This window comes from Fulmarus glacialis, unplaced genomic scaffold (assembly GCF_000690835.1).
Source record: "Fulmarus glacialis isolate BGI_N327 unplaced genomic scaffold, ASM69083v1 scaffold24649, whole genome shotgun sequence".
NCBI classification, from domain to species: domain Eukaryota; kingdom Metazoa; phylum Chordata; class Aves; order Procellariiformes; family Procellariidae; genus Fulmarus; species Fulmarus glacialis.
The window spans coordinates 22,708-37,139 of NW_009235547.1; the positions used below are offsets into that span (position 1 = coordinate 22,708).

Here is a 14,432-nt window from a genome sequence, read left to right on the forward strand (position 1 = left end):
AGATACTTGATCTGCTGACATAAGGATTTGCTTTTTCAAGGAAGGAGCCTCTGCACTGCTTTTATAATCGCTGTTGATCGGTGGTTTGCTCCACTTTTCCTGATATTACTAATGGGAAAATTGTGTTAAGGTATTGCTTCTAAGACTATTATTTGCATTGACAAGAATAACTTTTGTAGACTTAACAGCAAGTGACAATAATATGCTCACAAAGAAATCGTAGGCGATAACTTCTCTGCTCCAGCATTGCTTTTCTGTGCGCAGAGTGGAATACCAAGCAGGAGATATAACATTATTAAGATACTTCGGCTTGCTTTTTGAGTACAGTTTATAACTGCAGCAGGGCTGCACTGAACACTGAACATACGAAGTCAGCAAATCTGCTGCTTTTCTCACTGCTGATACAGATTATACAGACGCTTGCCTTTTTGAAATGCCTTTTGTGAAACCTATGTACACAGTCCTCCACTGTTACTGTACATAACTATATATTTGAGGAAGGAATTTGACAAGTGATTGTTAATTCAAGAAATCTTTGGACAAGCACTCACTTATGTATTGCTGTAGTGCACAAGAAAGCAAAATGGACTATAAGCGGCGCTTTTTGCTTGGCGGGTCCAAGCAAAAAGTGCAGCAACACCAGCAGTATCAAATGCCTGAGCTAGGCAGGACCCTGAGCGCACCGCTGGCATCGACAACCCCAGCATCCCCTTTGGTCTCCTCAGCTGCTGCGGGCAGCTGCAACCACCCTGTGTCCCACACTACTCCGATCGCAGACATCCAGCAGGGAATCTCCAAATATCTGGATGCACTCAACGTGTTTTGCCGTACGAGCACTTTCCTTACAGACCTTTTCAGCAGTGTATTTAGGAACTCGCACTATTCTAAGGCAGCTATGCAACTGAAAGACGTGCAGGAACATGTCATGGAAGCAGCGAGTCGACTCACAGCAGCAATAAAACCAGAAATAGCAAAAATGCTGATGGAACTGAGTGCAGGAGCTGCAAACTTTAAAGATCAAAAAGAGTTCAGCCTACAAGACATTGAGGTAAGTTACCTTGGGGGATACTGTTTTGCATGTGAATTTGTATCATTCCCTCTTAATTGGACTTCTCTTCAAAATCACTTCTACACCAAAAGTTCACTCTGCCTTGCTTTGTATTTGTGGGCAATGCTGGTTAAAAGAGAAACTCTTCATTTGATACGTTTTCTTCTTGAAAGTGTTAAGTCATCTGCAGTGCCTGACTTCCAACTATGTTGAATTAGGTATTTATTAGGTATGTCTGTATAAGAACTTGTACTCTATTTAAAGATTTCATGAAATAAGAAAGATGAGTTATAATTAAATTGTACTACCTATATAATTCTAAATGGTAATCTTCTATATGATTTAAACTTATAACCAGCAATCCAACAACCTCTTTCTTCTTTGGGGAAACCATGCTTAGTTTAAAAATAATAATGCAAAACAACAACAAAAAAAACCCCAATACCCTGCCCTTCTAAACCAACTCAATAAAAGTTTTAAACAATTTTCTGTTTTATGTTAGCTAATATTTCTAATGATATTAAGCCATCATATTCTAAATTAACCTATACTTTGCTTAGTATTATCCATTCTGAGGGGAAACCTGAACACTTGTGGGTGGCGTATTGTCATCAGTGTTTGTGTAAAACTGCGTATTAGTTTACTAATGATCAAAATTTGTGTAAAATAATGTTTTATTCAAAACATTTTTGTCTTTTTGGGCTGTTGTGCTTAAGAGGAAAATACCATGCTAGAGAGATTTGTGCTGTAAACATTTTTCATGACTTTTCTATAATTTCCATATGCTGGCAGCAAGTGCCCAACAGTCAGAATTCAGAGGTTTTGAAGTTGAGAGGATCCCCAACTCTCATCATGCCTGGCTGGGTATTTCTGGGTATTTCTCCTGTAGTAAATGTCTTAATTATGTAACGGGCAGTGTTAAGTGATAATAACATACAAATCCCTGGTGGTTTAAGTAGTTCCTTGTGTTTTGACATACTTCTTTACAGGAGTATTTGCAAAGTTATTCCTACAGAATTCCATCCTGAGTGGAAAACTTATTTTTGAGTTCTCTTATTTTTTATTTAGATTTCAGGTAACTTTGTAAGGATGAACGTTATACACACTTGCTTATCAAGCATTATCTGCTTTCTACAACAGCACAACTTACGGATGAAGTAGTTAAGTAGAACACTATTTGTAGTACGTAACTGTAGTGAGAAGTATGACTGACAGTTTTCAGTGTTGTATACTTAGTATAGAATGAAGTAAGATTGGCTATGTATTTGTTATAAATGTCTTCTGTAGACTGGTATTTTTGAAAACAATCTAATAACATCACTATGTTTAGCTAAGGCTGTAGGAAAAAAAATCTTTTTTTTTTTTTTTAAATTTAAAAATCAGTGTGAGTTTATGTAATTAAAGACCTTGATAATACCTGTGCTGAAAGACTTTTTTTGATTAAAAAAATCAAAAACATACAAAGCACTACCTGTCTTCTAGGGGTTTTTTGTGGACTTTGAAACTCTGTCTTGCAAAGTGTTGGCAACTGTCTGTATACTGCTTTTATAACCTAGTCAAGCAATTCTAGGTGTTACTTCATACCTTGCCCCACACTGTGTGGGGAGAGTGCTGCTTCAGCAGTGAGTGGAGTTCATGAGCAAAAGCAAAGCATTGTTTGCATAAGTTGGCTGCATGTCCTGCCAGCTTAAAGCAAAGGTAGAGAAACTTGCTTTGGTCCCTGCTTTACCTGTATAGACCTAACCCTTGTTCCTGAGCTCCATGTGCACCTGCAGTGCTCTCTTCACCAGGCAGCTCTATGGTAGGAACAAATGTAAAGAGAATGCAGGCAAAACAGCTGGATTGCTTGGTTTTCTTTTTAGGCATATCTTGTGGAAATTGACAACTTGTCATCGTACTTTTCTTATACCTTTTCTTAATTAAAACTGCATCTTGCACAAAGCTTTTAAAAAAGTCAATATGAAAGATTTATGGGAACTTTTGTGTAATGAGACAAGTATTGCGTTCTGCTTGTGCTTAAGAACCAGCAAAATTTAAGGATTTGACACTGACTTAAAGGTTGTTTTAGAAATCAGCCAGGGAGCATGGTTTAGATGACTTAAGTATATGGGCAAGTTGGATGATTGTGCCCAGGAAGCAGTTATCAGTTGCTCACTGTCGAAATGGACCTTGGTAGCGGTCAGTATAGAGAATATATTTAAGTTCGTCGGTGACTTGAAAGTATGTGATGCAAGAATGCTGGAAGACCTGCTGAATTAAAAATCATCTTGAATTGAACAAATGAGTTTTCCAGCTGGGATGGAATTCAGAGGGGAAAACTGAATGTTACAATATTTAAATGGAAATTTTCAGCCTCACAAGCGGAGCCCACTGGGCAGCAGTTCTGAAGAACAGTTCTAGGGCTTATGGTAGTCGTATACTGAGTAGGAGCCAGTGTTGTGCGGTTGCAAATAATAAATCAATGTTGTTGCTGTTGTGCAAAGAGGCAGTTGTCATGTATTTAACACGACTATAACCTGCAAGAACCATGAAATAAGCATTCAACTCTCTTCACTTTGGTTATTATGGCCTTAAACACAACGGTGCACCCGTGCACCACTGCTGTTGCACTTAGAGAAATAGTGAGCAACTGGAGAGACACCAGAGGAGAGTAGCAAGAGTAATCAGACATCCAGGATATAGGACTTCAGAGGACAAATTGAGAAGACTGACTCTACAGAAGAGAAGACTAAGAAGGAAAATCAGAATTGTTCAGGTATGTAAGAAGCTGCCAGAAGACGTGGCAGTGTTCTGTTCTTCATGTCCGTGTAAAGTGGAGCAAGAAGTAATGAACTTAAATTTCAGAAGGAAAGATTCTTGTTAGATGTTGTGGAAATACTTTGTAATGTTAGTGAAGCACTGACGTGGATTGCTACAAAGGGTAGGGAGCCTCCAACATGAAGAACTTACAGAACAGGTTAAACCTGCATCTAGCAAAACTGACCCAGGTGAAATTGCTCTGTGCTTGGGACAGTAGGATGACCTTTTGAGAGCCTCTCCTACTCTGCTTTTCTGTGATTTGAAGACTGAGCTATTTATGCTGAAATTTTAATTTTAAAAAGTATGGTTTGTTTTTTTCCCCCGATCTATAGAAAAGTTAACATTTCGTAGAACTACCAGCAGGATTAAAAAACTCACAATGGAAGCAGAAAAATATAAAGGGCTTGCCTGACTTCATCAGAGTTCACTGACCAGGGGAAAAGAGTGTGAGAGGCAGTGTACTTTTTTCCTTGGAAAATACAAGGGGGGAAATACAGTAATATCTGAAGTTGCTTTTGCAGCTTCTCTAGTAGATGATGAAAGAACTTACAACTCTGAGAAAGAATTGAGAGATGGTCGAATGTCTGAGTGGCAGCTCAGCAATATTCTATGAAGAGGTATTCCAGAGCCTCTTATTTGAGGGATGGAGTCTGGTATTACGGAAGCAGCGGGAGGTGAGTTGTAATTCGTGGTGGGGTGGGAGGACAGAACCCCAAATTCATGAGGACGACATGAGAATGAGGCTTTTTCTATGCATAAGCCCAGCTAAGGAAAATGTACTTTTCCTAAGCCTTCCTCAACAAAGGCTGTATGTTCTGAGGAAGAATGAAAAATAGAGCAGAGCAGGTTTGGCTTTAGAAATTTAGGAGAGAGCTATAGCTTTTCTGAAGTGCTGCAAGTTTTTATCTAATGTAGTGGGCTCTAGCCCCCAGGGAAAACAATGTCAAGAAAATATCAAGTTCTATAAACATACACTGACTTGGAATTGGACTAAAAAAGGTTGTGCAACCTGGACTGTAGCAGCAGTAGGTGAGGTTTTTAATTTATTTATTGTTTTTTAGCAGAACAGAGCTTGCCTAGTACAGAGTTGTCTGCCAAGATGTGTAAGAAGGTGACTTCTCTTGATCAAAGTGTTGGTGACAGATGGAGTTTTCCAAGGTTTCTTAATTTCAGAAATGCAAATGCTGATTTTTATTTTCTGCCTTTCCTTTTCCCCTTTCAAAAAACTTTGAATTCTCAGGTGTTTTCTGCCTGTATGGGTGCGGAACAGGAAATCAGGGGGAACAAGAGTGTGTTTAATGTTAAGTTTTCCAGATCTGTTGTTAAAGTTTCGTAAGCTGGAAGAATGCGGTAAAACTGTACTTCTGTTGATAAAAGCGTTAAAGGAAATCCTGTGGGGCAAAAAAAAAATTGAGACTGGAAAAAAGTTTGTGTATTTCCTCATCTTTTGTGAAGCTTTGCAGCAGCCTCAGTACTGCGAAATACAAAGAATGAATCTTGTTTTAGTTACACGGAGCTTGTGTATTGTCTTAAAAGTGGTAGTAATGACAGAGATGTACATGTTGCCTTCTTAAACAAAAGGGAAGCATGAATGGGCACAGGATATTTACTTAGACGCTCTGTTTTGTGTTAAATGGAGATAATTTTTGGCTTTTATGTGCATAAAATAACTGAAGATTTTTGAACAAGAAGCTTGTGGAACAAAAATATCTGAGTAAATATGAAATGTAGGCTTTTCTTAGCAAACATTGTAAAGCCAATTTAAATATTTTTTTAAAATACTATCTTTCCTGTGATTTGCAGGGATTGGCTTCAGACTTTTCCAAGTGGAGGAATTGTTAGTAGCAAAACGCTGCTTCAAATCCATAGCAAATGCTATAGCTTGCTGGAATGACATTGTACTCTTGTCTTGGTCTATAATTTCATGGTCTGCTCTCAGATCTGCTAGCATTGTCTTCAGAAGTATTTTGTATTACATTTTAATTGCTGCTTTTTATTTTTAAAATGCTTAACACTTAAATGCTTTTTTGCTAAATTGTAGTTTTAGTAGCTGTCAATATCAGATTATCACTACTGGGCTTTTAGGTTGACTGTTAGCAGAAATGACTCTGTTAGGTAGCCCGTGTCTCCTAATACTGTAGATGTAAAGGTGCAACTTCTGCTGGAATCTAGTTTATCTTGCAAGTAACTCTTTTTCAATGAGCAGGATCGTGTCTTCCCTTGGACGTGTTTTGGTCATGAGGTCACTCTTCCAAACTGCAGGGCATTGCTACATAGTAAAAATGAATAATATTCTGCCCACTTTCAGTAATATGTGGGAAAGGAGGTTATCTCATAACTTGGTACACCAGTTTGAGTCATACCTCATTGTTAACTTCATTATATTGCTATTTTAATCTGGTATCTTCAGTGGGTAGACAGGTTGTGCACAGGGCTTATCGTTACCAAAGCCATTAAAAACTCTGTTAAGGAAAATGAGAGTAGTAGGAAACCACTGAATAAGCGTGTTGCGGTGTTTTGGTTTTTTAAGCGTTTTGTTTGTTTAGGGAAATAGCCAAAAAAAAAAACCCCACCCAAACCCAAAAACAATTCCACTACATAAAATGGTAGTTGGAACTGCAGGTCAGTGCTTGTATCAAGTTTGGAAGACTGACACTGGTTATTTGCTAACTCTATTAGTGGTCGTGTTCTGTTTTAAAGAATCTGTTGTGTAAGATTTGCTTGCCAGGGAATTTGCATGGCATCACTGTTTAGCAATGAAATCTGGCAATTTTATGTGTGCACTTTGTCCAGCAAAATATTCCAAAGCTGATTGTGTGCCCCCATTAGGAGGCTAATATGGGACAGAGTAACCTAACACTGCATCTCCACCTGAGGCTCCTGTTTCTATGTAACCAGTTTGATTAAACTCGTCACCTGTTTCAGAGTCAAGGAAGTCTGAAGTGAGACCTCCCCAAAAAGTCCCATTGCTTCCAACTGCCTAAGCGGGAAGACAGGTTCCTTTAGGTAAGGTTATTCAGCTGCTGAGATAGATAGCTGTCCTACCTGGTAATGGGTTAGGGAAGTCAAGGTGCTAGAGCTGTATTTCTTGGGACAAAAAGCTTGCAAGCTGAAGACCTCATTGTATATGCAATAATAATGATTCTAAGAAATTGTTTAAGAAAACACAACCACTACTAAGAAAAACTTACTAGTTGACACTTGTGATGATTCCAATTAATCTTTAATTACTATATAGTCTCTAGGTTTTAGTTAGTTCTTATTATGGTCTAAAGCAGGAGAGTCAAACACTTCTGCATGGGAAAAGAGGGAAAAATAATCTCAAAAGAGATGGTGGTGTCTCTAACTGTGAAAAAACCCACATCCATATGCTAATATTGTTCTGCAGATTGCACAACAGAGATTTAGTTTATTGCTTTACACACTTCGGTAACTGCTGGCCAACCCTGGCTGTATTTGTTAAACTGGTGGTGGTCGTACTTCTTTCCAACAGTTAAGACAGATGCAGCTCTTTGGAAGAAAAATCCTCAAGAAGTGAACTTTAAAGCAAAGTGAGTTTGGCATTTGCAGTGAGTGTTTAGCAGTGCAGAAATCCTCTACCACTTCAATTTTATTTAAGCAGTTAAAACCATCCTTACCCATTTCTGAGGAAGACTGAAATAGATTATTTTTCAAACAAAATAGAAGTTCAGTAAAGCAGATGTTACTATTTATCTTTACTGTCTAACATTGTAAATTATAGCAGGAAGGTTGTGTGCTGCCACTTAAAAACTAAATCATTTGTTTATTTTGCGCATTATTCCCAGGCAGGGGAAACTTCAACCTCTGTACCTTAAATATTCTTTGAAACTTGAATCGGCTTGAAATTCCTAATGAGTCCTACTTTCTTCTTCCCCTGAGAACTGCATTCTTCATACACAGAAATATTCAGACCGCCAGTTGTCCTTTCCTGCAGTTTTCTTACAAATTTTTCTAATCTTGTAGCCAGGAAAGTTGGAGTTTCATTCATTTTATCAGTTGCTGACTGCCTTTTTAATAAGGCAAACTCTACTTTCAGAGGTCAGTCAAAGTACCAAAAATGTTTAATTTTATGCCTTGTACAAAGGAGGGAAGTGATTGAACCAGAATGGAATGTCAAAAGGAGTCCGGATGCAATGGAAAAAAGCATTGCCACCACTGGTTCTTCTGAAGTAGATAGTTAATGCATATAACTGTTCGTGTGACTTCGGAGTCTTGCCAGTAAGATCATTGTGTCTGAATATTTTTATTCCAGAAGAATGTAGCTGAAAATAAGCCAGATGATTTATTCGCTCCAAGGCACGATGGCTTTGTACATTATCCGTGTATTTTGTGAATTATTCCTAAAATGGAATTCAAGTTGAGTCTTTTTTAATAAATCAAAGTCAAATATACATTTTAAGCCACTTTGTGTGACAAACTCTGTAAAAGAAACAAAACACTTTGAATAGCTTTTAAATACTTTCTACAGTAATTTGGAAAATACTTTTCTTCTCTGCTGCATTCTAGTTATGCTTTGTTGTAAGCTTTTGTTTGCATAGGAGAGCGTGGCCCTGAAGGTAGACGGAGCACTCCTGTTTGTGCTGCTTTGCTCTCCAGGTTGTCCTTCTGGATGATTGCACTCCTGTCTGTTCTTCCACATGTGATGGCTGCACCTAAATACTCAGTTTGTGTGACCTGTTTTGTTTTGCTTGTAGTAACTGAGGCATATGTCTGTCTTTGGTCATAATTCTCATTAGCTTTGCTATGAGAGAGGGGGATAAATGGGGGATGGAAACGTGCAGGGGACAGAGGTCCAGGATGCGGAGCACAGCTCTGGCTGGCAGAGGTGGGCATCCCTTCCCTGGCACGATGCTGGTGCTGCCCTCAGCCCAGCGAGTATGGGGAGGGACTGGCAGCCCTTCACTTCCCTGCCTTTCCTCGGGCTTTCCGAGTGAGTATTACATGACCCATTTCAGTGAAATATTCTGAAGAGAAGATTTGTGCCAGCGTTAGCAGTTCCTGTCAGACAATGCAAGTGACAGGGCTGCAACTTTGTGCATGCATTCTGCAGTCACTGTTATATTCTAAAAATGGCACTGTGTTGCCACTGTATTATGTGGCAAAATGTTTTTCATGCTTATTACCGGTTATTGCTCTGCTTGGAAGATAAACTGCTAGATTAAACTTTTCTGATTTTTATGATAATGTTTTAAAATGATTCAGATTACTTTTTTTGTTTTGGGTTTTTTTTAGCATGAATTCAGCTAGGTTTCTGTGCAAGTGGGTTTTGCTGTTGACTTTGTCCTTGTGATAATATGCTACTCCCATTTTTGTATTGTTTCATGTGCTCGATATTGCTAAGTAACTTAACAAGCTTTTCATTCTTCAAATAACCATAACTTGAGTGCTGAAGTAAAAATTATGTGGGATCAGTCTCATCTCCCCTTAATTCATAGAAACCAATGCTCACTCACTGTTTACCTTAAGTAAATGGTTAAATATCATGTGTTATTTTATGATCTGAAGTGTTATTTTAATAAAAAAAGATCTGAATAACTTAGTTCCTTACCCCAAATACTGAACAAAAAGGAAGAAGGGAAACTTCCATGAAATCTTCTATTTGCTTGAAACTGGTTTGTTTCTTCTCCTGCAGGTACTTGGGCGATGTTTCTTGACGGTGATGCAGGTCCACTTTCAGTTCCTGTCACAAGCTTTGCAGAAGGTCCAGCCAGTGGCACACTCTTGCTTTGCTGAAGCTGTAGCTCAGGAGAGAAAGAATGTTAGTGGGGCTGGAGCCTCAAATTTAAGCCCCACAAATGAGCTAGAAGATGCTATAAGATCATGGAGAGGAGCAGCAGAGGTATGGAGGTCTTGCTGTAGTGACATTATATTTAGTGAAATGGCAGTTATATTTAGTGAAACCTAGATTCAGGCTGGATGCCCTAATAAAGGAAGTTAAATCTCTGATTTTAAAGACATGCTGCATTTGAAGGGGGGAACGTGGTACAGTTAGTTTCAGATGCTAAAACTTGTTTTACCTATATGGTGATTATATTATCTTTGTCCTGTGTAAAGTTTTCTTTGTGATACGATTGTATATAAGGAGTACGCAAACCGTGGAAACAGCTTTTTGTTATTAGTAATGAATTAACAATGTTCAAATGTGGTTTGGCAGAGGGAATTTAAAAAAAAGCATACAACAGGCCTTTGCAAAAACGGAGCAAAATCTTGATGAAAAATAATTTAGATAATGTCTATTTCTCTTAAATTCTGAGCATGGATTCTATTTTAGACTTAAAATCTTTACGGTAACTTTTAACACTTTTTTGTCTTCATGCTGTTAAGCTTGATGTTGCTTTGATCCATCAGTTGTTGGAATGTTAATCGTATTACTGAAAGGTACCACTCTCTGGACTTGTATTTTCACAAACGCTTGCCGTCTGTGGAATCCTTACTTTTCCTGCAAAATACAAAGAAAATCAGTATTATGAACTTTTTTGGCTTTCCCTTGCACTATTGAAGTCTACAGACTGATAGATCAAAATGGAGTCAGACGCTGAGTGCATAGTTTCCTTAAAGTAACTTGGAGCATGTGCTTTTGAAGTCTGATTTGGCAGCCCACACAGGCTTGTTAATCATTTTGACTGGAAATCTTGTCAAGGTCTCCATTTATCAACTAACATCTGCAAGGTATATGAAAGCAAACAAGTGTCCGTTAGAACTATGAATGCAGAGGAATTATTTGTAGTTTTTACTGCAGCATAAATTTATTTCACTGGATAAAATAAGGATTTGGGAGTGCTTTAGGTGTATTACAGATAATCGTAACAGGTCTAATCCTGGTATAGCTTTACTCCTTTTGCATAAAAATAGTTAATTTTATGTTTAATGTACTTAGTTCCTTAAAACTGTGTTACAGTTTCTAGAAATGCCCTGCAATTGCTATCAAGTTCGTTTAAAATGTTGTTAAAATTAAGCTTGGTTTTGCAGAATCTGGGACCTTAACTTTCTTTTTTACCTCCTTAACAGCCCACTTCAACTATTTCTGTTAATAAAACCTATGTTTCGAAATAGAGTTTAGTACAAATATTACACTAATCAAATCCTTTATTAAACATACAGAGGAGAAGAGGAAAATACAGATTCTCCCTAGTTCCAGATTAACAATTGAAGAAACTTCTCAATTTTTATGATTGACTAAAATAACTAATCTGAAGTATTTGTGTGGGGTTTTAGGATAACATAAGAAAAATCTGTGCTCTGTAAATAAATAATATCTCTGTCTCTCTTATAACTGTAGATAGATGAATATACAAGTCATTTTGATAGAAGGGAGATTTGAAATACTGAAATCTTTCCACATTTTTACTTCGTGGAGTGGAAGGCAATCCATTATTTCCATATAAAATCAGCCTCTTTGGCAGGAGAATACACTGCTGTTTCAGAATAAAGTTTAAGATCGTACTTTGTCAGTAGCTCAAAACTCTTTTTCTTTTTTAAGATTTTTCACTTGGAAAATGCTGTGATTTTGTATGTGTCAATGAGGCGAGCAATGTGTCTGTCCATTGGCTGTAATACCAAAAATCCCCAATTTGGACATCCTGCTTTAGAGCAAGACTCCTTCCTAGACTGAAAAATAAGCCATATCTGAGGCTTTAAATGCAGTTGAGAGTAGGTTTCTATTTGTTTTACCCTGCTCAGTCGTGTAATATTTTACAGTTAAAACTAGATATTTGGCTTTTTGTTTTCTTATTTTTCAAAATCGTATTACATAAAGCTATTCTCTTGCTGTGCTAAGTTGATCTTAGTCTTGTGTGGCTCTTCTCAAATTGCACCACAGTAATCATGCTTAATTTTATAAAATATATCGTCTTATGTACACAGGAGTGTTTGTACACATGATTAAATGTATCTTTGGTTTCTGTGGCAAGTAATACCCTCTATGTTGAAGTTGTAAGTCCCTCCTCTGGTAACGACAGTCATCATGTGGCCTGTGTAACAGGATCCTTAGTCCTGAGAGGGAGCTGAAATAGTAACAGCAAACAATGTTGAATTAAGTTGCTAGCCAACACCTATATGCCGTACAAATTACATGATATTTGTACTTTCAAAGTAGCAGTAGAGGTTTAATAAGTTATAATAAATAATCTCCTCCAGATCCTTTCCACCAGGTGCTGCTTCTCTTCTCCTTTATAATGTTTTAAACTCTGTGGGGTTTTTTTTGCTCTTCCTTTAAATTTAATTAAGCTTGTCCTGGTTTAATGTTGAACCTCTTTACCCTGGATTTTTATTTTACGTAACAGGCCACATCTCGACTGCGAGAAAGAGGCTGTGATGGATGTTTGGCAGGAATTGAAGTTCAGCAACTTTTCTGCTCCCAGAGTGTGGCAATCCCTGAACATCAGCTCAAAGAGCTAAACGTGAAAATTGACAGTGCTTTGCAGGTGAGTTTTTAAAGTCTGCTGCTTTCATGTGCATGTAGTACAGTCAGTGGGCCAAGGAATGAAATAGGGAAGGAGAATATTACTGCACAAAAATGTACCACAGGCAGCCATGAGGTATTTGACAGTTACAGTATTGGAATCTTATATGATAAATGTGTGTATGCCGTAGAACTGAGTAGGGTAAATCCATGTAACAGTTCTTATATATGTATCCAGACACAAGGACTGCATGCTTGCTTACTTGCTGATATGCCTGTGCTATCTCAACTTTTTGTCAGGCTTACAAAGTGGCTTTGGAGAGTTTAGGCCATTGTGAATATGCAATGAAGGCTGGCTTCCACTTGAACCCAAAAGCTATTGAAGCAAGTCTTCAGGTAGGATCTGCTAAACCTGCTCTCTTTTTCATCCCTCCTCACCTTGAAAATAACTATTTAAAAAAAAAAAAATTGGACCCATACTAGGATTTTCTAATGTCTTCATTTCTTCTAATTGATCTGTTCTTTTATATTTAAGGGCTGTTGCAGTGAAGCTGAAGCCCAGCAAACAGGAAGGAGACAGACTCCACCTCAGCCAATTCAGTGTGAACTGCCCACTGTACCTGTTCAGATAGGATCGCATTTTCTGAAAGGAATATCCTTTAATGAGTCTGCAGCAGAAAACCTGAAGCTGAAAACGGTAATAACCCTGAATCTAATCACAGGAGTGAAGGGGGGAGGGGGGAGAGAAAAAAAGAGTAGAACTCCTTAAAATTCAGAGAACAACGGCAGTAGAAGTTCAGTGCCAAACTTGTATTTAAAAGTGCGTATTTTTAGCCTGACTTCCTGTGGAAACAAGATGTTGATAACATTTTAGGTCCATGCCTGCTTCTGATAACGTTTTAACCACCTGGGCAAATTCAGTCCAATCTGAGAGAAGCATAGAAGTCTAGGAGATAATGAAGCTTCTGTGAACTTTTTGAAAATAGGTGGGTTAGATCTCAAGAAGTGCAGAGGAAAGTGAGCCCTTACAGATGCCCCAACCACGTGATGCACTTGAGAGCTTTTATCTTCTTAGGTGCCAAAGTAAGTCTGGCCCAGCCTAGTGCTAAGGGAGGTACTTGAAAAAATATTTTGTAACAAAGCTCCTTTTAATGTCTTCTTACAAACTTCAATCAATTTTTAAAAAATAATTTAAAATTGTGGAGAAGTTAGTTGTATTTTCAGTATAAAGGAATGGAAAAGATGTCCATTCAGAAGTAATTTGGACAATTTTAATCAGCATTTTCACTTTTTTTTTAGATAAGCCCATTTCCGTGCTCCTGAAAGCGTTGAAACAATCCATAGCTCAAAAGGCTGCTTTTCTGTTGTCTTTGCAGTGCTTTTTGTAGTTATGATCAAACCGTTTTGCAAGAATATAAGCAAAAATACTGTTTATGATTTTGGACGAATATTGTGTTCCAAATAGCAGAGACGGTCTTCCATATTTCTGTTCTGCAGTTGAGCTCTTCTAGTTATACAAGACTGTTCAGAGGTAACAGACATCATAGTTGTTTGAAAAACGTGTAGAACAATGATAAATACATATTGAAAGCATTGGTGTTCACATTTCTGAATCTCTTGTTTCGTATGACAAAGTTTTAATTATTTTTTTCAGCACACAATGCTGCAGTTGATTAAGGAAGCTGGATGCCATAATGGACTTACACCACGGGATGACTCTCCTGTTACTGAAGTACTAAATCAGGTTTGCCCTTCCACTTGGCGAGGAGCCTGCAAAACCGCTGTACAACTGTTATTTGGCCAAGCTGGACTGGTAAGTGACTATGAATAGGCTTAGCAAAAAAAGGGCTACTTAAACATCCTGAAGAGAAACTAGATAGTTTAATGAGTTTGGAAATTAATTTCCAGTGTCTTACTTTGTGTTTCTCCATTTTTAACACTGCAGCTAACTTGATTTAATAGCAAAACATATCCTTGTAGAATGGTATCTATAGTTGATAGAAACAGGAGAATGTACTGTGTACTTCATAGTCTCCGTTATTAGAGAGAACACAAGAAATGAAACTTCTAATTCATAGTGAAATAGAAAGATTTTCAAATCTATAGATGACCATGTTAAAAAGAAACACCCCTTCCCCCCCTCCCCTTCTCACAGATTAGCTT

At 37.8% G+C, this 14,432-nt stretch overlaps 1 protein-coding gene across 1 annotated transcript in view; it reads left to right on the plus strand.

Annotated features, from left to right (window-relative positions):
- Window positions 1-373: 373 nt before the first annotated feature.
- The window catches only part of KIAA0355 (KIAA0355 ortholog), a 29,071-nt gene continuing 15,012 nt past the window's right edge, over window positions 374-14,432 (plus strand). The window contains 6 exon segments of the mRNA XM_009586078.1: window positions 374-1,048; window positions 9,501-9,707; window positions 12,151-12,291; window positions 12,570-12,665; window positions 12,805-12,966; window positions 13,924-14,082. Coding sequence (XP_009584373.1) covers window positions 554-1,048; window positions 9,501-9,707; window positions 12,151-12,291; window positions 12,570-12,665; window positions 12,805-12,966; window positions 13,924-14,082 — 1,260 coding nt within the window. The 5' untranslated portion in view covers window positions 374-553.